This window comes from Trichechus manatus, unplaced genomic scaffold (assembly GCF_000243295.1).
Source record: "Trichechus manatus latirostris isolate Lorelei unplaced genomic scaffold, TriManLat1.0 scaffold00093, whole genome shotgun sequence".
Lineage (NCBI taxonomy): Eukaryota > Metazoa > Chordata > Mammalia > Sirenia > Trichechidae > Trichechus > Trichechus manatus.
The window spans coordinates 779,601-800,707 of NW_004444029.1; the positions used below are offsets into that span (position 1 = coordinate 779,601).

The window sequence follows — 21,107 nt, forward strand, 5'->3', positions numbered from 1 at the left end:
GCTCTCATGAAGATACAAAATTCCAGGTGTCTCTTGATCGTTGCTGTAGGCTGAACTGTCCCCTAAAAAGACAGGCTGGAAAAATAGGTTCAAGTACTAACCCCTGGTAGCTGTGTGACTTTATCGGTTAACAGGAGGCTTACTGGAGTAGGGTGGGTCCTAGTCCCATCCGAGTGGTGGAGAGACAGGTAAGCCACATGAGGACACATGGGAATGGTGGAGCCACCAGACAATACCTGGAGCCACCAGCAGCTGCAAGAGGCAAGGAAGCATCTTCCCCTAGAGCCTTTAGAGGGAGCACGGCCCTGCCGACTTTCTGATTTCGGACGTCTGGCCTCTGGAACTGTGAGGGAATGAACTGAAGTCACCCAGCGTGCAGTACTTTGTTATGGCGGCCACAGGAATCTCATGCTGTCTGCCCTCACCATCTTCTTCCAGGGCAGGCCCCCCCCCACCCCGTTTCAGCTCCCTCACCACATCCATGAGCCATGGCCAGCCGTCCAGCTCCAGTGGGGGCATGGGAGGTCTTCAATCCTTGTCTACACCCTGGGGCCTGCTCGTGTCCGGAAGGAGACGCCCTAAGGTCATGCTGGAACCAGGAAAGGTTCAGTCACTACCGCACTTCTTCAATAAGAGGGAAAACGTTCCGCCTAACTTTTGCTGATTTCTTTGCTATGCTTTCTCCCCCTTTACGACGACCTCCTGGAGGTGTTTGTGTGTGTCTGGGCACCTGCTCCGTAGGGAGCGCGTAGGTGCTCTGAACTTCCACACAGACAGCAGTGTGGGGCTGTGCCAGCCCTCTGCAGAGCCAGGATGCGGCTGCAGACGGGGCTCAGGAGTGAGCGGCGCGGCTGACGGCCAAGGTGGGCCGCAGAGCCACCACACGGAAGGGCAGCCTCGGTCTCTGCAGCGACGCCCAAGTGCTGGCTGCATCCCACAGCTGACCGCTGAGCTGCTGTCCACTTACCAGCAGCTGCCTCAGACGCCGGCGCTTTTGTGCTGTGGCCACAGGGCTGCTCTCCTGCCACCTGGGGACAAGACAGGCCGGGCGCACAGGCCCTCAGGACAAAGCCCGTTTCTATCCACAGACCGCGGCCCCGCTGCAGTTTCCCCACCCGAGAGGAAAGCTACTGCCTCAGGTTGTCAGGACTAACCCGCTGCCCTCAGAGCCCTGCCTTCGAGCCCTGCAGGAAGAAGCCTCAGAAATGTAAACAAATAATAGACATGACAAGGGCCTGCAAACCTTTTCAGTCCAACAAATGAGCCTTTCAGACTCCAGGAAGACACTGCGAATATGGAAAATTGCATAATCGTTATATCTTTTATTTACATATAGAAATTAGTAAAACTTAAAACAAAACCAAATGCGACTTGTACAGAAATCCTTTAATTCTCTTTATTCTCACACATTAAAAAATGAAGCACACTGTACAAATGTCTCCACGGCGGCGGCGTGTGGCCGCGGACCTGCCCTCCGGCGGCGAGAACGGCAGCGTGTGCTGATGTGACGCATGCAGCCTCAGCGGAGGCCTGTCCCCTCGGTCCTTAAATTAGGTTAAATGGCGTCGCGTCCGTAAGCACAGACAGAAGTGTCAGTCCTGAGCGGTTCGGTGGGCCTGAGGCTGCCCTGCGGTCTCGGTCTCGGCTGAGGCGGCGGCCAGAGCGGAGTCGGCGCCGTCCTCCCTCGAGCGGCGTGGTCACGCGGGCCACACCCTTCCAGAAGGCTAAGCCAGGTAGCTGTAGGTGTCCTTTTCACCGTCCACTCGCTCCAAATATTCTTTCTCAATCAGAATATCAATGCATTTCTGGACGTTAGTTTTTAAAAGGAAGAAGAACACAGACTGTCAGAACGGAGGCTACACGCTGCGGCCCCTAGGGATGGCCCCTGAGCGCAAGGCAGTGTCCCTCCGCCCTGGCTGTGGTCTCGGGGCCCGCTGTCCTCAAGCCCCAGCCCCTTTCTGTAAAATGACCACTCCTCCCCAGGACACACGGGAAGCAGGAGGCGGTCCGGCCGTGTCCTCACCGCCGGCCTGGAGCAGCTCCTCTGCCCACGGGCCGCGTCTGCTTTAGACAGCACAGACCAGCAGGGTGGGCGGCGGCCAGCTCCTGCGCAGACCACCCGTGTGGCCATAAACACGACAAAGGACCGCGACACGCTCCCGCGCAGATACCCACCAAGGAGGCTGAGCTGCGGGAGCCCGCGTACCCTGTGATGCAGCAGGCACAAGCGGGGCGGCCCTGCGGCCCAGGGTCAGGGGAGAGCCGGCTGAACTCCAGAACACCTGCTACCTAGGGACCAGGCGAGCCCCTCTCCGGCCACGCAGCAAGCCCACCCCGGCCACCTTCTGAATCTCTGCAGCTCTGCGGCCCAGCGACGCCTGTACCTTGATGACAGGGACCCGCGGCTTGAAACGCGACGACAGCTGCGTCAGCACCTCCCCGAGCAGCTGCTGGTGCTTCAGGACCTTCCTCATCTTCATGATTCTCACGATGGCCGCCTGCGGGCAACACGGGTCAGGGCGGGGGAGGGGCACCGAGCACACCAGCAAACTTGTTCGCCCGGGATGGACCCCCAACAGGCAACAGAGAGGCAGGCAAGCGCTAATCTGACGAACGTTAAGACTGTTTCTCTTGGTCTTCTGAGCACCTTTAACCATTCAACTCAACTATAAAGTATTTTAGGAGCCCTGGAGGCACAACGGTCAAGCGCTCAGTGGCTAACCGAAAAAAGTCGGTGGTTTGAACCCACCAGCTGCTCTGGGGAAGAAACATGTGGCAGTCTGCTCCCATAAAGAGTCCAGCCTTGGAAACCCTCTGGGACAATTCTAATCTGTCCTATGGGGTCCATATGAGTCAGAACTGACTCAATGGCACCCAACAACAATGAAGTACTTTAAAACAGAACAATTTAAATCTTTTAGGCTGGCTGAGCTGTCCACACCTCCATTAAACACCCTTGCCTCCTGCCCCCATCTCTCAGCCCACCTGCTCCCAATCTGCAGGGCGGGGCGGCACCATTCTGCCCTCACCTGGCAGAGAGCAGGCCCCGGAGCTGCGGCTTCACCTGCCCATCCCGAGACCCTCACATTCTCAGGACGACGATCCACCCTTCACCCTGCCATCCACTTGTCCACCTCATACCCCCTCTCCATCCACCCACAAGTCACCTGAATCAGCAGTTTGCGGTCTTCCTCGATATTTTTGTGTGTGGTTTCTTGTTCTTGCTTCTGTTCGGTTTTCATCGGCACGTTGATGTTAACCCTTAATTTCTTACTGGAGGGAAACGGAGGACAGGGTGGTGTTTGACATGACCATCTCCTTGCCCCTTCACCTGCCCCCTCACCATGGCAAGTGAGATAAAATCAAGACCCTTGGAAATAAACAGGCCCAAAGTGTCCAAGCCGTTCAGGAGACACATTGGCCAAGGAATCTCCTCACTAAGGAAGAAACAAAACCCCACACAGAGGCACGGTGAAACCAGGGACACGGAGCGTAGTCCAAGGCCTGTCGGGCCCCCACCCAGGCTCACAGAGCCCAGTCCTCCCCTGTCCAGCAACCCTAGGGAAGGCGCCAGGGCACTGGGTGTATGGTTCAGCCCAGGGCCAGCTGTCAATTAGACTTCTCTTACTTTTTATAACCAAGATATAATTTTATTAAGGTGTCTGGCTTCAGTTCCACCTCATCAACATTCGCATTTTCGTCCTCCAAGACCTATAAGAAAACAACTGTTACCACACAGTCTCAGGAAATGCCTTTCTTCTAGCTTAACACGGAAAATGTACACACATACCAATAACTTTGACTTCAATAAAATCTGTAGGACTTGTGCCAGAATGTCCTGCAATCAAAGAGAAAACAAGTCAGAAGGAAAACTCATTCTTCCCTGCATTAACAACCGCAGGCAGCCCAGAATCCACCGTGCCTCACTGGTGCCCACTCTGCTCCCACGGTCGAGGCTAAAACTGTGACAGTGGGGGCCTCCAGATAGGAAACTCACCCAGAATGAGGGGCGTGGGGGTACTGCTAGTGAGGTCAGGCCAACGGGTGGGTCTGGGCCCTAATGTGTGTTCTCGTCCCCAAACAGGGAAGAGATCGGCACTGCATTCCTGTCACAGAGCCACCAGAGTCTCACGTGTCAGCTGCAGAAGCAGCTCGCAGCCCTCTCTGGGGCCGCCTACCCTGCAAGACAGCTGAGCACCCCAGGCTCCGTCTTCTCCCTCTCACGGGTCAGCAGCAATGAGACTTGCTTTGTTACTTGATTCTGAGATGTTCTGGGGACTAACTTGAAACAGGACTTAAAAGAGAACAACTTCCCTAACTTATTCTGAGGACAGCATTAGAGACACCAAAGCCAGACAAAGTCACCAGAGACCAATATCCCTCAGGAATACAGATGCAAAATCCTCAACAAAATACTAGCAAACTGAATCCAACATCATCATAGCCACTACCATGGACTCCAGCATACCAACAATCGCGAAGGTGGAGCAGGATGGGCAACGTTTCCTTCCGTTGTTCACAGGTCACCTGCCTCAGAGCCGACTTGACAGCAGCTGACACCACCATGACGAGCTGGGATTTATCCCAGGAATGCAAGGACAGTTCAATATGTGAAAACCACTCAACGTAACAGCCATAGGAACGGACTAAAGAAGACATCCACACGATCATCAACAGATGCAGACATTTTCCACAATAGAGGCACTCAATAAACTAGGAACAGAAGGGAATTTCTTTGCCATGATAAAGGGAATCTATGAAAAACACAGCCAGCATCATACTCAATGGGGAAAAACCAAACACTTATCCCCGATGATCAGGAACAGTACAAGGATGCTGGCTTTCACTGTTACCGCTCAACGCTGTACTGAAGTGCTAGCCAGAGCAATTAGGCAATAAAAAGAAATAAAAGGTACCCAACTTGTAAAAAAAGTAAAACCATCTGTATTTGCAGATGATATGATCTTATGTATGGAAAACCCTAAAGATTCACACACACACAATATCAAAGCTTAATAAACACGTTCAGCAAGGTTGCAGGATACGTGACCAACACACACAAGTCAGTTGTTTGTATACACCATCAAAGAACAATCAGAAAAGGAAATAAAAGGAAGCAATTCGTTTAAAATGCATCAGAAAGAACAAAATACATAGAAATAAATTTACACTGAAAACTATAAAACACTGCTGAGAGGAAGTAAAGACGCCAACAAACGGGAAGGCACGTCCCCTACTCATGGATTGGAAGACTTAATACTAATTCGATGCCGATACTACCCAGACTGAAATTCCAAATGCCTTTTTGGCAGAAATGGAAAAGCTGATCCTCAAATTTATATAAAATGGCAAGGGGCCCCAAATCACCGAGACAATCTTGAAAAAGAACAAAGTGGAAAGACTCATACTTCCCAATTTCTAAATGTACTATAAAGCTAAAATAATCAAAATACTGCGGTACTGGCATAAGGATAGACATATAGACTAATGGAACAGAATTCAGAGTCCAGAAATCTATGCGTCTATGGTCAACTGATTTCTGACAAGGGTACCAAGTCCATTCAATGGGAAAAGTACAGTCTCTTCAACAAACGGCACTAGGAAAACTGGATCTCCACACGCAAAAGAATGAACTTAGAACCCTACCTCCCACCATATGTAGAAATTAATTCAAAATGGATCAACAACCTAAATGTAAGAACTAAAACCATAAAACTTTTAGAAGAAAACATAGGAGTAAATCTTTGTGACCTCGGATTAGGCAATCCTTTCTTAGACATGACAACAAAAGCACAAGCAATAAAAGAAAAAACAGGTAAAGTGGACTTCGTAAAAATTTTAAAAATTTGTGCATCAAAGGACCTTATCAAGAAAAACCACCCACAGGATGGGAGAAAATATTTGCAAATCACATATCTGATAAGGGTCTAATATTCTGTATAAAGAATCCTTACAATCCAGCATTAAAATGACAAATAACCCAATTAACCTATGTACAAAGGACTTGAACAGACATTTCTCCAAACAAGACATACAAATGACCGATAAGCACATGAAGATACTCAATGTCATCAGTCATCAGGGAAATGCAAATCAAAACAACGAGGATGAGCCGTATGGATGGCCGTGATGAAATGAAAAGAAAGATAACAAGTGTTGGTGAGGATGTGAAGAAACTGAAGCCCGAACGCATTGCCAGTGGGAATGTAAAATGGTGCAGTCACTGTGGAAAAGTCTGGCATTTCTTCAAAAAGTTAAACATGAAATTACTATACCAAAACCAACCAAACCTGTTGCCGTTGGGTCGATTCCAACTCACAGCGACCCTATAGGACAGAGGTGAACTGCCCCAAAGGGTTTCCAAGGAGTGGATGGTGGATTCAAACTGCCGACCTTTTGGTTAGCAGCCAAGCTCTTCACCACTGTGCCACCAGGGCTCCAAAATTACCATACGACCCAGCAATTCCACTCCTAGGTACACACCCAAGGGAAATGAAAACACGTCCGTACAAACACTTGTACATGAATGTTCACAGCAGCACCACACGCAGTAGCCAGAAAGTGGAAACAACCCAAATGTCCATCAACTGATGAACAGATAAAAAACTGTGCTACATCCACACAATGGAGTATTATTCAACCTTAAAAACATATGCTGAGTGAAAGAAGCCAGACCCCAAAGACCACATATGTATGATTCCACGGATATGAAATGTTCAGAACAGGCAAATCCAGAGACAGAAAGTAGACCGGCAGCTGCCAGGGGCTGGAAGATGAAGGAAAAGGGGAGGGACTACTAATGGGTACAGGGGGTTTCTTTCTGAAGTCACAGAAATGTTCTGAAATTGGGTAATAGCGATGTCCGCAGAACACTGTGAATATAGTAAAAACCACTGAACTGCACATTTCAAAATGGTTAATTTTATGTTATGTGAATTATATCTCAATAAAAAAATTAACAGGAAAAATAATATTAAAATAGGTGAAAATTAAGCTTAGTAAGAAAAACCTAGCTGCAAAAAGGGTAAGAGCTGGTGAACATGCGAAAAGCACGTACACGCATCTTACAGCTCATATGAAGTTTAGAAATCAGGCTTTCTGTAACACACATTAAAATCCCACATACCTATTTCACTTTGAAGACACCACATCCTGTCCCCATACCCTCCCCACAATATCCGTAAGAATAAGGACAGTCAACTCGTGCAATAGAGGCTGGGCAAAGGTAAGGTACCATTTTGATCTGCGTGCTGTCGGTCAGCTGCTGGACGGTGTAGGCATCCTCTGTGTTGTACTGCAGCAGGATTGCCATCTGGAACGTTGATGCCTTTGAAGCCCCATACACAGAAAAGAGAAGAAACATTTAAATGGCGTGGAAAAAACTCCAAATACAGAACATCAGTGTGAAAAATTTATAAGAGAAATTCTTCAAACAGATGCAAAAAATAAAGTGAAGCAAGGCAACGTTTTTCTGGAAGAGAAGCCTACGTTCCCCACCTTTCCATACTTTAAAGTGAATTTTCTTCTTAAGAGTGTCATCTACGAGAACACATACACACACGGATCAGGTACCACGCACCTGGTAGGTTCCCATGCACCATGCACCCACACTCAGGTCGGTCTGTTTCTGCACAAACTCTGAGGAGAACTGTCTTTGATATACTGCCAACCTGAAACAACCTGTGTGTTTGGGATGGACTGAACTGTGTCCCCCAGATACATGTTGGAAACCTAGCCCTGTACCTGTGGGGGTAATCCTGTCTGAAAATAGGGCTCTTTGCTGTGTTGATTAGATCATACCTAAGGTGGGCTCTAAACCGAATCCCTTCTGAGTTATTAAAGAGCTAACTGGAAGAGAGACACCCACGGGGTAAGAGTGATGCCGTGTGAGGGTCACCTGCAAGCCAAGGAATGCGTGGGCTACCCAAAGGGAAGGAACCGACCCGGCTGGTACCGATAGGACTTTCAGCCTCCAGAAATATGAAACAATAAATTTCTGTCCTTGAAGCTCCCCATGTGTGGTATTTCTGTTACAGCAGCACTTGGAGTCTCAGAGTGTAGAACAACATCACACTTGGTGTCTTATCAGAAGTCTTTGACTACCTAACATTCGAAACCATTCACAAGTGAACCCAAAGTGCTCTGAGGAGTCTCACCAGCTGTGCACAGGCAGCACGCTCACTCCTGCTCCTCTCGACGCCTTCCCCATTTTCCCAGGGCCCCCTTCTCCCCCTCCTCACCTCCAGTTCACAGCAACAATCGACGACCACGAACATCATCACTTGCCTGGGCTGACCTGGGCCACAAGGGTGCGGTACAGTGAATTACTCTTGTATGGCCCTTTTAGCCATGGACTTGTGACACCCACAAAAATGATTGGGTGAGTCTATGCATATAAGGTGCTTGTGGCCCATCAAGGGAATTGGACAGCCTGCTAATAAGGTAGTCCCTAATTTACGACAGGGTTTGTTCCGATGACTCCATCATAAATAGGTCCTGACGTAAGTCAAATACCTCATTTTTCTGGTTTTCATTACTATTGCCTTCTATTATCAGTATCTTTATAAAATTCGATCTTTATTTGGGGTTGGAAACATTAGCTATAAACTTACAGGTATGTTTTAATACATGTTGTTGTTAGGTGCCATCAAGTTGGTTCCCACTCATAGCGACCCTATAACAGAACAAAACATTGCCTGGTCCTGCGTCATCCTCACAGTCATTGTTATGCTTGAGCCCACTGTTTCAGCCACTGTGTCAATCATCTCGTTGAGGGTTTTCCTCTTTTTCACTGACCCTCTACATATATACATAAAAAACACACAAATCCTAAAAATTTACTCTGATGATGAAGAAAAGTTGGATGATGTAGGCATTTTGTCAGTTGTGGTAATAACCCCCACTTGTGGACGGTTCTGGACCATCTGGATTATCCCTGAGAATGGGATGGCGTTTCTAGTCAGGAATTTAGTGAGAGTTGTGTGTATAGTGCTTTTCTTTTGTTCTTCGTATATTTCGAGGTACCATCTCACTACTTCCTGAACTGCCTATCAACTTTCACAAAGCAATCAGCATTTGAGTCCACGTTTTCAAGCAACCTAAGCCCCTGATTTAATCTAGAAAACTAAATCTATACAACAGCGTTTTGAACAGTAATTCATGAAATCAAACCTCTGCGAGGAACATCTGAGAATGAAAACATCAGCAAACTGCACACTGCAACATTGTTTGCAGTACATATTACCAATGATAAGATGTACAAAATATACTCAAGGTCATATTTTGGTTCTCGTGGACTTGCTCTAATTTTCTTCAGCTTCAACCTGAACTTGCATAAGAGCAATTGATGGTCTGTTCCGCAGTTGGTCCTTGGCCTTGTTCTAACTGATGATATTGAGCTTCTCCATTGTCTCTTTCCACCAATGAAGTCAATTTGATTCCTGTATATTTTATCTGGTGAGGTCCACTCATATAGTGGCCATTTATGTTGTTGGAAAAAAGTATTTGCAAAGAAGTCATTGGTCTTGCAACATTCTATCATAGGACGTCCAATGTTAAAAAGCAAGTATGTCACTTTGAGGACTAAGGTGTGTCTGACTCAAGCCATGGTATTCTCAATCACCTCATAAGCATTTGAAAGCTGGACAATAAGTAAGACAGAAAAAGAATTGTTGCCTTTGAATTACGGTGTTGGCTAAGTACACTGAATACACCATGGACTGCCAGAAGAACAAAACAAATCTGTCTTCGAAGAAGTACAGCCAGAGTGCTCCTTGGAAGCCACGACGGCGAGACTTCATTTCATGTACTCTGGACATGTTGCCAGGAAGGACCAGTTCCCGGAGAAGGACATCATGCTTGGTAGAGGGTCAGTTAAAAAGAGGAAGATCCTCAAGGAGATGGACTGACACAGTGGCTGCAACCATGGGCTCAAGCAAAACAACGATTTTGAGGGTGGTGCAGGATTGGGCAGTATTTCATTCTGCTGTACACAGGGTCACTATGAGCTGGAGCCGATTTGACAGCACCTAACAAAAACAGCAACATCCCACCCCCCACCCAAAAAAATGGATAGTCAGTAAGTGTCGTTCATTGTAACTTAAATACACCGTAAGTCAGAGACTACCTGTAATGCAAATAAGGCGCATGGAACCCTCGCTGGGATGGGACTATGCAAATAAAGTATATGTAGAGGATTGGTCAGTTTTGCTATTCCACTAGGTTTAAAAAGATCCAATCCCAGAGAGATGGGAGACCTCACTATCATCAACAAAAGCCAGGAGCAGAGCACATCCTTTGGACCCAGGGTCCCTATGCTGAGAACCTCCTAGGCCCAGGAGACAGACAAAGCTGTAACACCAGAGATGGCAAGAAGCAGCGGCAAGAACTTCTGGGCAACATGGTGCTATAGTCAGAAGCACCATGAGGTCCCTCTGCAGCAAAGATCAGAAAAACTAAGTCAAACAGAGTCACACATCAAATCCTGAAACCCTAAGCATCAAATGAAGAGATAAAGAACTCAGCCAAGCACCTAATGGAAAAAGAAACTGACCGAGAACAGAGAGTGGGGAGAGATACATTCAGAGGTTCCCTATCAGCTACTGCAGCATGGATACAGCATCTTGGACTCCTATCGGAGATCAGTGAACAGGGGGTACGAGAAAGCAGCCTCACGTAGCTTCCAGCAGGAGACAGAACAACTGGTAACCAGCGATATAGGCTTTCCCACCCACCACCCTTCTTCACCCCCACTTATCCTCCTCTGCTTCCTGTAGCCACAGTCTCTTGGCCGGGAAGCACCAGCTTCACCCCGGTGTCACTTGGATTCCACTTGCCCGCACTGGCCGGCTCCCTAAGTGCCTTTTGTTGGCTGCTGGTGTTGCTTTTTTCCGCTTCTTTAGATTTCTTCCTCACCTCTCACCACCTCCCCCTCCTTTTTCTCAAATACCTGGCTCTGTGCACCATCTTTGCTTCTTCCCGAAAGGCTGCGAAACACCGCTCGACTGTGAAACTGCTTCCCAAACTGTGCCGCCACGCTAGTGGGACCTCTGGACTTTTCTGTTTGCTCTGATTTGTTCTGTTTTGATTTGTTTGTTTTTTCTTTTCTCGGCTTGGGAGCCCCTTCTAGCCGGGTGGTACTGCGCAGCTTGGAAGCCACTCCCTTACTCCGCGCAGATACACAGGGACATCCCTGGGGGCATTTCCTTCTCGTTTTTTTTTTTTTCCTGTTTGTTTCTTTGTTTTGTTTTCTTCTCTCTTATTCCCTTTTTGTCTTTCTTCATTTCCAGTTTCTCGATTCATTCATTTTTTTTTTTTTACCCTTTTTCTTTTTTTGTTTTTCCCCATCTCAGTCTCTCATCTCTCTACTCCAAAAGCAAGCTCCCTTAGCACTCTTTCTTGTTTGTATGTTTTTGGCTCTTGTTCCTCTCTCCTCTCTCCTCTTTCCCATACTCATCTTAGCTCCACACATCACAACCTACCCCCTCCTTCCTGCCTACCTGCACCGTGTGCTGAACATCACACTCCCAAGCAGCACAGGCATGGCCTACTGGCACCTGTCCTGCACTGATTCCCAGTCCGCGCTGTCAGCCCTGGTATGTGCCACAAACAACCCATCCCAGCAACTCCCCTTAAGCTGGACCTGCTCTGCTGTACCATACCTGACTGACCCCGCCCACTGGAGAAGGAGGTGAAAAGTATCGTGCCCACAGACAAGCCAACAACAAAGAACACGCAGCCCGCCTGCTCAGATGTAACAAAACAAAACAAAAAAGCGGGACGAAACAAACAAATCTACAATAAATAAATAAGGAAAATAACCACTGAATGCCCCAAAAACAGCAGACAATATCAAAACATTTACAAAAACAGGTCAGGATGGTTCCAGTAGGCATCCAAAATAAAACTAGATGACTTTCCTGTAGAAGAAAAGGCACTAGACCTAACTGATAGGGAATTTAAATCTCTAATATTCAGAATTATCCAAGAGTTGAAGCAAAAAGCAGACAACAATGAGGAAAAAATAGACAAATTCATGGAAAATACAGACAAAAAAATGGAAAAATTCAAGAAAATATAATACAGGAACAAAATCTAAAATAAATTCACAACTAGAAATCATACAAAAATAACAATTAGAAATCCAAAAGAGAAACAACAAGATTTCAGAAACGGACAGTGTCACACAAGGGCTGAGGAGCAGATTTGAAACGATGGAAGACAGGATCAGCGAAATTGAAGACACTTGGATACAACTCTAAGGAAAAATCAGAAAAAGAACGAAAAAAAAATGAAGAAACCCTGAGAATTATGTGGGATACAATCAAAAGCAAAAATTTGCGAGTGATCGGAGTTCCAGAACAGGGGGAGAAAACACAGAGAACATCACTGAAGAACTGCTGACAGAAAACTTCCCCGATATCATGAAAGATGAAAAGGTGACCATCAAAGAAGCTCAATGAACCCCATATAGGATAGACCCCAAAAGAAAATCACCAAGGCATATCATAATCACACTCGCTAAAACCAAAGACAAAGAATCCTGAGAGCAGCTCAAGAAAAACAAAAAGTCACATACAGAGGAGAAACAATACGATTAAGCTCAGATTATTCAGCAGAAACCATGAAGGCAAGAAAGCAATGGGATAACATATATAAAACCTTGAAAGAAAAAAATTGCCAGCCAAGAGTATATCCTGCAAAACTCCTGTTCAAATATGATGGTGAAATTAGGTCTTTTCCAGATAAACAGAAATTAAGGGACTATGTAAAAACCAAACCAAACTGACAAGACTTATTAAAGGGAGTCCTTCGATCTGAGAACAAACAACGTCAGACCACAGGCTGAATCCAGGACACAGGATTGTACTAGCCAGATACCAACCTAGGAAATGAACTCTTAAGGACTATGCAAAACCAAAAGAATTACAACAGGGAAGCAGAGAGATTAATCTGTAAATGACAACAGCATCAGAACAATAAAAGAGGGAATAAATGGTGTAGGTATAGAACCCTCTAATGGAGAGGAAAGCAAGGCGATACCAAGTGATAATAGACTGGTTCAAATCTAGGAAGATAAGGGTAAATTCCAAGGTAACCACAAAGAAAGTTAATAAACCTACTCAACAAAACAAAGAAGAAAAACATAAAGCCTCAGTAAAAACAAAACCTACAAAAACAAATGGAACAACAAAAACCAAAAAACAAAAAACCCACAAACAAAAGGAACTCAGCACAGGAGAGTAAGGGGAATAAAGAAAATTTCAGTACCACAAAAAAAAAGCACTGCAAAATGCAATCCCACTCCTAGGAATATATCCTAGAGAAATAAGAGCTGTCTGTCACACAAATAGACGTATACACACCCATATTCACTGCAGCACTGTTCACAATAGCAAAAAGATGGAAACAACCTAGATGCCTATTAACGAATGAATAAACGATGGTACATACACAGTGGAGTACTATGAAACGATAAAGAACAATGATGAATCTGTGAAACATCTCATAATATGGATGAAACTGAAGGACATTATGCGGTGTGAAATAAGTTAATCACAAAAGAAGAAATATTGTATGAGACCTCTACTGTATAACTCATGTAAAAGTTTACACACAAAAAGAAACAATCTTTGCTGATTACGAAAGATGGGGGCAGCGGGGACTAAAAAGACAACAGATTAAGTGCTAACTTTAGTGAAGGCTAAGGCAGTACACAGTACTGGAGAAGCCAGCACAACTTGTACAAGGAAAAGTCATGGAAGCTCCATAGACACTTCCAAACTCCCTGAGGGACTGAACTGCTGGGCAGAGGGCTGTGGAGACCATGGTCTCGGGGAACATCTAGCTCAACTGGCATAACATGGTTTATAAAGACAATGTTCTACATTCTACCTTGGTGAGTAGCGTCTGGGGTCTTAAAAGCCTGTGAGCAGCCATCTAAGATACTCCATTGGTCTCACCACTTTGGGAGCAAGGGAGAATGAAGAGAACAAGATACAAGGAAAAGACTGGTCCAAACAGCTACCATGGCCTCCACCAGACTGAGTCCAGTACAGCTAGATGGTGCCCAGCTACCACCACTGACTGCTCTGACGGGGATCACAACAGAGAGTCCTGGACAGAGCTGTAAAAGGATGTAGAATAAAATTCTAACTCAGATTTACTGGCCTGACAGACCAGAGAAACCCCAAGAGTATGGCCCCTGGACACCCTTTTAGCTCACTAGTGAAGTCACTCCTGAAGTTCACCGTTCAACTGGGGATTGGATAGCCTCATAAAACAAAATGGGACTAATGAGGCACAGCAGTCCAGGGACAAGGACTAGAAGGCAGGAGGGGACAGAAAAGCTGGTGATAGGGAACCCAAGGCTGAGAAGGGACGGTATTGACATGTCGTGGGGTTGTTAACCATTGTCACAGGGCAATGTGTGTACTAACGGTTTAATGAGAAACTATTTGTTCTACAAACCTTCATCTAAGGTACAAAAAAAAATTATGAGCTCAAACTGACAATGGCAACTCAAAAGGTTTGATGGGAAGCCCAGGGGACAATGAGTTGAAGATAATGATGATGGAATAATTTGGAAAAGGATAGTGAGAATAGCAGCACAACTGGAAGCACGTAATCGATGTCACTGAATTGTACATGTAGAAATTTCTGAAATGGTGTATCTTTGGCTACGTATATTTTCACCAAAAGAAAAAAAGGGTCCTCCAAGGTCAAGAAGGGAAAGTGTTGACATGTCGTGGGGTTAACCAATGTCATAAAACAATATGTGTACTAACTGTTTAATGAGAAACTATTTGTTCTGTAAACCTTCATCTAAAGTACAATTAAAAAAAAAAAAGCGGCAGGAAGTACGGCAGGGTGCAGCAGCAGAGAAACGGCAGCAGGAGAACCAGGTGACTGGCGTGAGATGACACAGTGGGCCACTTCCCAGCCCGCTGAACAACGTGGCTACAGTGGATGCGCCGACCTGCAAGTGAGAGAGCTGAGAGCCTTTGGGCAGGAGACCTTCTGGTGGAGTAGGGCGCCTCCGGGCACTTGTTGGCAGAGCGAAAAGGCCAGAACACTTGCCCAAGCAGGGCAGAGGCTGGGGCGAGCGTGAGGGCCAAAGGCTGAGACAGCGGCCTGCCTGCGGACATGGACAAGCTGTCCTGATCGAAGAACTATTTCCTGAGTTGTTCCTGTTAACTCCAAGTCGATCCTGATCCTGAACTGTAACCTGTTACTTCCCTAATAAACCCTATAATTGCTGCATATGGTCTGTGAGTTCTGTGTGGCCACTGCGATCAATTATCAAACCCAGCAGAGAAGTAGAGAGTGCCGTGGGAGGGATGGCTGGTATCACAACTGGAAAAAAGTCTGGAGAGGAGGTATGTCTGACCTCCACCTCATAGGGATCAGCTTTGGGCTGACACCAATCCTGATTCTCCTTCCCCACACACCTGAAATGAGAGCGGGTCTGACGCCACCACGCCATTTTTACAAAGAGCCAGCAGTAATGCCGGGTGTGTGTGAGGACAGTGGGGACATCAGGCTCCTGGCAGGACTTGGGGTTTCCAGCTGGCAAACTAACGCGGAAGGAGGAAGCCAGAGAGAGGCTCTCCTGCACTCTGGGTGGCACGACCCTGAAGGTGGGGCTCGGAAGCCACAGGCAGCAGTAGCTCCCTCTTCACCGTCACGACAGTGACCAAAACCAGCCTGGAGAGGCGCTGAGCCGCGGTGGTGACAGTGCACACAGCACGTCACAAGCCATTGCGCACTTACGATGGGTGTGTTTCATTGTGTGCAATTATCGCCATAAAGCTGACACACGTTTTTAAAAGAATCAAAGAAACACACAAGGAAAAGCACACCGTTCGTGCCTTTAATGACGGGGGGCCAGCAAGTGGCCGACGCTGCACACGCCTGCGCTCACTGGGCAGAAACAGGCCCTGATTTCAGGTACTAGAGTTTGTACAGTAGTGTATGCACGCACGTACTCTTCTGCACATCGGAGGGAAAAATAAAGCAAAACTTCAACCGTATGGTAATACGAATTCAATTACTTCACATTCACGTTTACAACGTCTGTACCCAGAGTTACAGAAGAGGAAACGTTTTAACCCCTTTATCAGAGTAAATCCTGAAAGTGGAAATGAATGAGCATCTCCAGCCTGCAGAACCTCATCTGCAGTGGAAACCTCAAACGTGAAAACAAAGCCACGTTCTCAGCATTATTTCATTTAGTTTTCAGGCCTCCCCCAAAATATCCACATTGACACCCCGTTTTATGGGGGAGGGAGGAGGGGCACAGAGTCACTGAGGAACTTGGCCTTGGCTACTCAGCCAGAAAGAAGGAGAATTCAGGTCACCTGACCCTCAAACCCAGGCTGTCAGCCTCAAACTATCCTATCAGAAGCCTGACTCTGGACCTGCTCCATGAACCCCCTCAATCGCGCTCTCTACTATTTGTCTTACGTTCATTTGGACTTAAAAAGTGCTTTAAAAAAGAAGGTGACCTTACCTGCAAGGTGTATCTGTTCTTGAAACAGTTGGTTACCAATTCCCCTTTGGACAGCTGATATAGCCATGTCAACTTTCTGCCACTGTGCCGGCTGGCGTAGAAGGCTGTGAACCGCTGGTAACTCCGCTCCAGCTGCAGAGGGGAACACGTCACGGAGAACACACACCCTCCACAGTCCACGGACCCATCACAGAGAACATGCACCCCTCCACCGTCTATGGACCCCGTTTCTGAGTAACACGCGGTTCCAAGTTCACATACGAAGTCTCGGCGAATACCAACACCATCAGACTCTTGTGAAGCACTTTAACGTGCGCTGGAAGGAACAGCCAGGAAGGTCCGTGCCCCCAGATGCGGGGTGCCATCGCCACGTTCACTACAGGACGAGCCAGCTTCTGGTTACAGAAGGATGCTGCCCTGCTGAGCAAGGCCCACCCTCCCGCTCCCCCAGGGCCCGGCCCGCCCCTCACCTCCGAGGGCAGCGCGAAGGTGCAGGACTGCTGGAAGGGCCAGGACCCGGAGCTCAGGACCTGGATGCTGAAGTCCACTGCAGGGCAGACACGCCAGTCAGCGGCCGGACCCACTGCCCAGACCCACCACCCACTGCTCATTCACACAAGGTGCAGTTCCTGAAAAATCCTGCTGAACATATAACACTAACAAGTTCAACCACTTCTCACCTTAATCAGAATCAGAAATGTTTTGCTCCAGAGAGTTCCCGTCCCTTCTAACACGTCTGACAGACCATCTCCTCCTTCACCCCGTGATATGGACTGAAATGTGTCCTCCAAAAATACGAGTTGTGAATCATAACCTCTATGCCTGTGGTTATAGTTCCACTTGGGAATGGGTTGTCTTTGTTGAGTGTGGGGTGTATCTTGAGTCAATCTCTTAGAGATATGAAAGAGACTGAATACAAGCTAGCAAAGAGAGATGGGGGAAGAGATGCCAAGCACATGAAGGTCGCCCAGGAGCAGCTCAGAAGAGACAAGGTCCTTCCTCCAGAGCCGACAGAAAGAGAAGCCTTCCCCTAGAGCTGGCACCCTGACCTCGGACTTGTAGCCTCCTAAACTGTGAGAAAACCCACTTCTATTTGTTAGAGCCGTCCAGCCGTGGTCTGTTAGAGCAGCACGAGACACCAAGACACCACCCTTCCTCTGGCTCGAGGGCCTGAGCACCAAGCCCAGGAATGCTTTCTGCACTGACACTCACAGTCGAGGGGCTCTGAGTTGGTCAGGTGCTTCTTGAACTGCTCGTTCAGGTCCTTGCTCACGCCGATGTCCTGGAACATGCGCTGGAGCTTGGAGGTGTACTCAAAGCCACAGGCTTGCTGAAACACACCCAGACAATGTCTCGTTACCATAGACACGGGCGTGCAGACGGACGCGGTGGTCCTGTAGATGGTGTGTGCAGGAGGCAAGAGGGAACCTCAGTGTCTGGCACAGGGGCTCTCCCGGGGTCAATGAGGAAGCCGCTGAGCATTTACTTGTTTAAAAAAGGAGGAGGATACAACTGGAAATGCAATTTTACAAAGATGTGGTAACTGTACAGAATTTGGGGGGGCCAGAGGTCAGCAGGATCACTTAGAATGAGGAAGCGGGTAAGGGTCATGGACAGGGGCCGTGGGGGGTCACCAGGAGAGCAGCTGGAGGGGGAGCAGCTCAGTCTAGATATGACGTGACTGGGGTGGGCGGGGTGGCTGCCAACACACAAGGTGGTTTTGTGTGAGCATTGGGGGTACTGTCCAGGGAGGGGCTGCCGACATGCTGGGGGGCCACTGCCTGGGAGGGGTGAACATAGGAGGAGCCACTCCCAGCAGTGGGGTGACATTGTCCCCCGCGGACCGACCCGCCCCCAACCCATGCGCACCCCACCTTCAGCTTGGAGATCATGCTAGCCTCGGCGTCGTCGCTCGCGCTGTTCTGGTGCACCAGGCGCTTGGCCAGCATCTTTGCATAGAACTTCTGGAAGACGTCCTTGTCCTCGATGTACTTGAAGACGACCATCTAGCGGAGCCGCCACAGGATACACTGAATTCCCACGCCTCGCAGCACGCCGCCCACCGCACAGCCCTATCCCGTCCCACACCCAGGGGGAGCGCTGCTCATGCTCTTCAGAGTGAGCGTCTGTCAGCCCCTCCGGGCACGTACGCGGGTCTAGACTAGGACTAATGAGGGAAGCAGACGGTGAAATTAACGACCAGTGTGGGAAGCAGAGCCACGAGCTCTCACAAAGTGACTCCACCACTGTGCATACACAACACCCCACACACCCACCTGTGACAACTACAACCACGGGCCGTCACTAAGCACCTTACCACTTGGTTCAGCGTGTCTTCCAGCTCTGCCTCTTCTGGGTTCTTGGAGCTGAAATTTAGAAAAAGGCACCGTTTTAAAACCAACCGGCCAACATTTAATGAACATGTCGCAGTTAGCCAAATTAGCATACCAGAATGTGGTCGCTTCTCTCCAGACCGGTACGTGGGGAGCGGGCAGGTCAAGGTTTCTCACCTACAGCCATGTGGCAAGCTTCTTTCAACCCCATCAGGGTAGAAGAACTCAGGCAGTACCCACTCAGCACATCAAAGGCCAAAATTAACACAAGGGATTTATAGAACGTTCCCAAGAACCTTCTGATGAAGTTTTCCTTTTAGACATTCTGTGTAATTCTACATAAGCAAATGAGCTTCCCTTTTCAAACTGCTTTCTACAATCTGCTTTAACTTTGGGGAAAAAAACCAAAATGGCACACCAGTAGCTTTCTTTTCATAGTCTGAGAATTAAAAATAATGAAACAGTTTAAACTACAAGTGTGGCCTCCATTTGTAGGTATGTCCACCAAAGGGGACTGTCCTATAACGACTGACTTGTTCACGCAAATGAATGTCTCAGGTTTTACTGCTCCACCTGAAGTGACCTGGCCCCGGACAAGCTCCGTCAAGGTTCTGCTTTGTAAGAATAACAGTCGGCTGTGAAAATTCAGCCCCCAACAGCCTGCACTGCTCCTCTCCCCACGTGCTGGGAAGCGCTGGACACCCAGGCTGCCTGTCCCGGTAGCAGTCTGCATTCCCCTTCAGCAGCATGTGCTCCCCGCGGTCACGCTTGGAAATGTCTCTGTTGTTCCAGCGGCTTCAGGAGCCCAACTAGGAAACAATCTCTTGAGAGATGTGTCTTTAATGGATAAAGCGGATGCGGGTATTTGGCCAAACTGAAGCCCTGACAGAATGCCTCCACATTTCACAATGCTTAAATTCATACCACCACAGCCTGAAAGCATGAAATCGAGTGGTCAGAGGGATTCCAATCTAAAGTCCCTTTCCATTCACGGAAACAGTGCACCAGAGGCTCTGACTACAGCCGCTCGATCGTACGGCCCGCCAGCGTCACCAAGTACTCAGGCTGTAAACTCGCCATCCCGGCCAGCGGCCTTCTGGCAGGTCGGGAGAACTATGGGACTCCCCGGGTGGCACAGACGGTTAAGCGCTCAACTAGTACCTGAAAGGCTGGCAGTTCAAACCCACCCACCCTTGAGAGACAGGCCGGGCGATCTGCTTCCAAAAGATCACAGCTAAGAAACTCTACGGAGCAGTTCTACTCTGCACTCGTGGGGTGGCCGTGAGTCGGAACTGACTCGATGGCACCTAACAACAACGACAGGAGCTGTGTACCTTTATCAAGTGTCTTCCCGTCATCCTAGGAGGATGACCACTGGTTTTCCAGTGTTCTCAGTTTGCATCATGAACTAGGTGGGATTTGCTGCTGTTGAGCTATCCTTACATTCTACAACACTACACAATGTTTTGATGAATTTTTAAAATTCACCGACAAATTTGACTTTCTAATATCTTAGCAACACTGACAGCACCTGCGTGGTACTCCTCACGTAGACCTGTCTTTGGTCTTTTTATTCTAGGAGTGTGTCCTCTGTGACTATTTCTGACGGGGGTGTGCTAACTTCAGAGCGCTGCTTAAAACACAATTCATTAGTATTAAGCCCAGTATTGCCTGGGGCATGAGAAATGGCTGCCGTGGAAAACCACAGGGGACTGTCCCCTCATCAAAGTCTTTGCTGACACGATGTTGGGGACAGAACACTCATCCCTGAGCATTTCTGAAGAACTGGAGGAAACAGGTGAACTGAAAGCGAAGCCAAGGAAAACCCGCCATACAGAACGGGGAGAAGGTCAGAGCCCAGGGGAGGGAGGAGGCCCCACCCCGGTGCACATAAACTGGTTAGAAACGTCGGCTGAGGACGAAGGTCGTTAAAAAATAAATGAATATAAAAAATATATATACACCTGTATAATTAATTGGAAGATCCATATTTACAGAATTAATCTTGCACTAAAGTGGAAGGAATGTTCATTCTGACACCACCCAGCAACAGAAACCACAAAGATGTTCAAGCATTCTGGCCCCAAGAAGACCATGCCATTTGCAGGTAAACAGACACATTCCTGGTCACAGGATGGCCGTGCTACCTGCGCCTAACAGAGGCCCCTTCTTCTTACCCCCTTCCCTTCCTCCCATGAAATCCAGCAGGATAACCCTCTGGTCTAGGATATGGAGAACCCGAGTTCCTTTGTCTTCCACCTACG

The 21,107-nt window shown here is 47.9% G+C and overlaps 1 protein-coding gene across 1 annotated transcript in view; it reads right to left on the reverse strand.

Moving 5' to 3' along the window:
* Nucleotides 1-1,316: 1,316 nt before the first annotated feature.
* The window catches only part of CUL1 (cullin 1), a 47,120-nt gene continuing 27,329 nt past the window's right edge, over nucleotides 1,317-21,107 (reverse strand). Inside the window, exons 11-21 of the mRNA XM_004382358.2 lie at nucleotides 18,828-18,876; nucleotides 18,385-18,516; nucleotides 17,723-17,840; nucleotides 16,981-17,057; nucleotides 16,511-16,642; nucleotides 7,235-7,327; nucleotides 3,791-3,838; nucleotides 3,629-3,711; nucleotides 3,168-3,273; nucleotides 2,385-2,498; nucleotides 1,317-1,805 (exon numbers count right to left, since the gene is read on the reverse strand). Of these exons, the coding sequence (XP_004382415.1) occupies nucleotides 1,725-1,805; nucleotides 2,385-2,498; nucleotides 3,168-3,273; nucleotides 3,629-3,711; nucleotides 3,791-3,838; nucleotides 7,235-7,327; nucleotides 16,511-16,642; nucleotides 16,981-17,057; nucleotides 17,723-17,840; nucleotides 18,385-18,516; nucleotides 18,828-18,876 (1,033 nt within the window). The 3' untranslated portion in view covers nucleotides 1,317-1,724. The remainder of the gene's footprint in view (nucleotides 1,806-2,384; nucleotides 2,499-3,167; nucleotides 3,274-3,628; nucleotides 3,712-3,790; nucleotides 3,839-7,234; nucleotides 7,328-16,510; nucleotides 16,643-16,980; nucleotides 17,058-17,722; nucleotides 17,841-18,384; nucleotides 18,517-18,827; nucleotides 18,877-21,107) is intronic.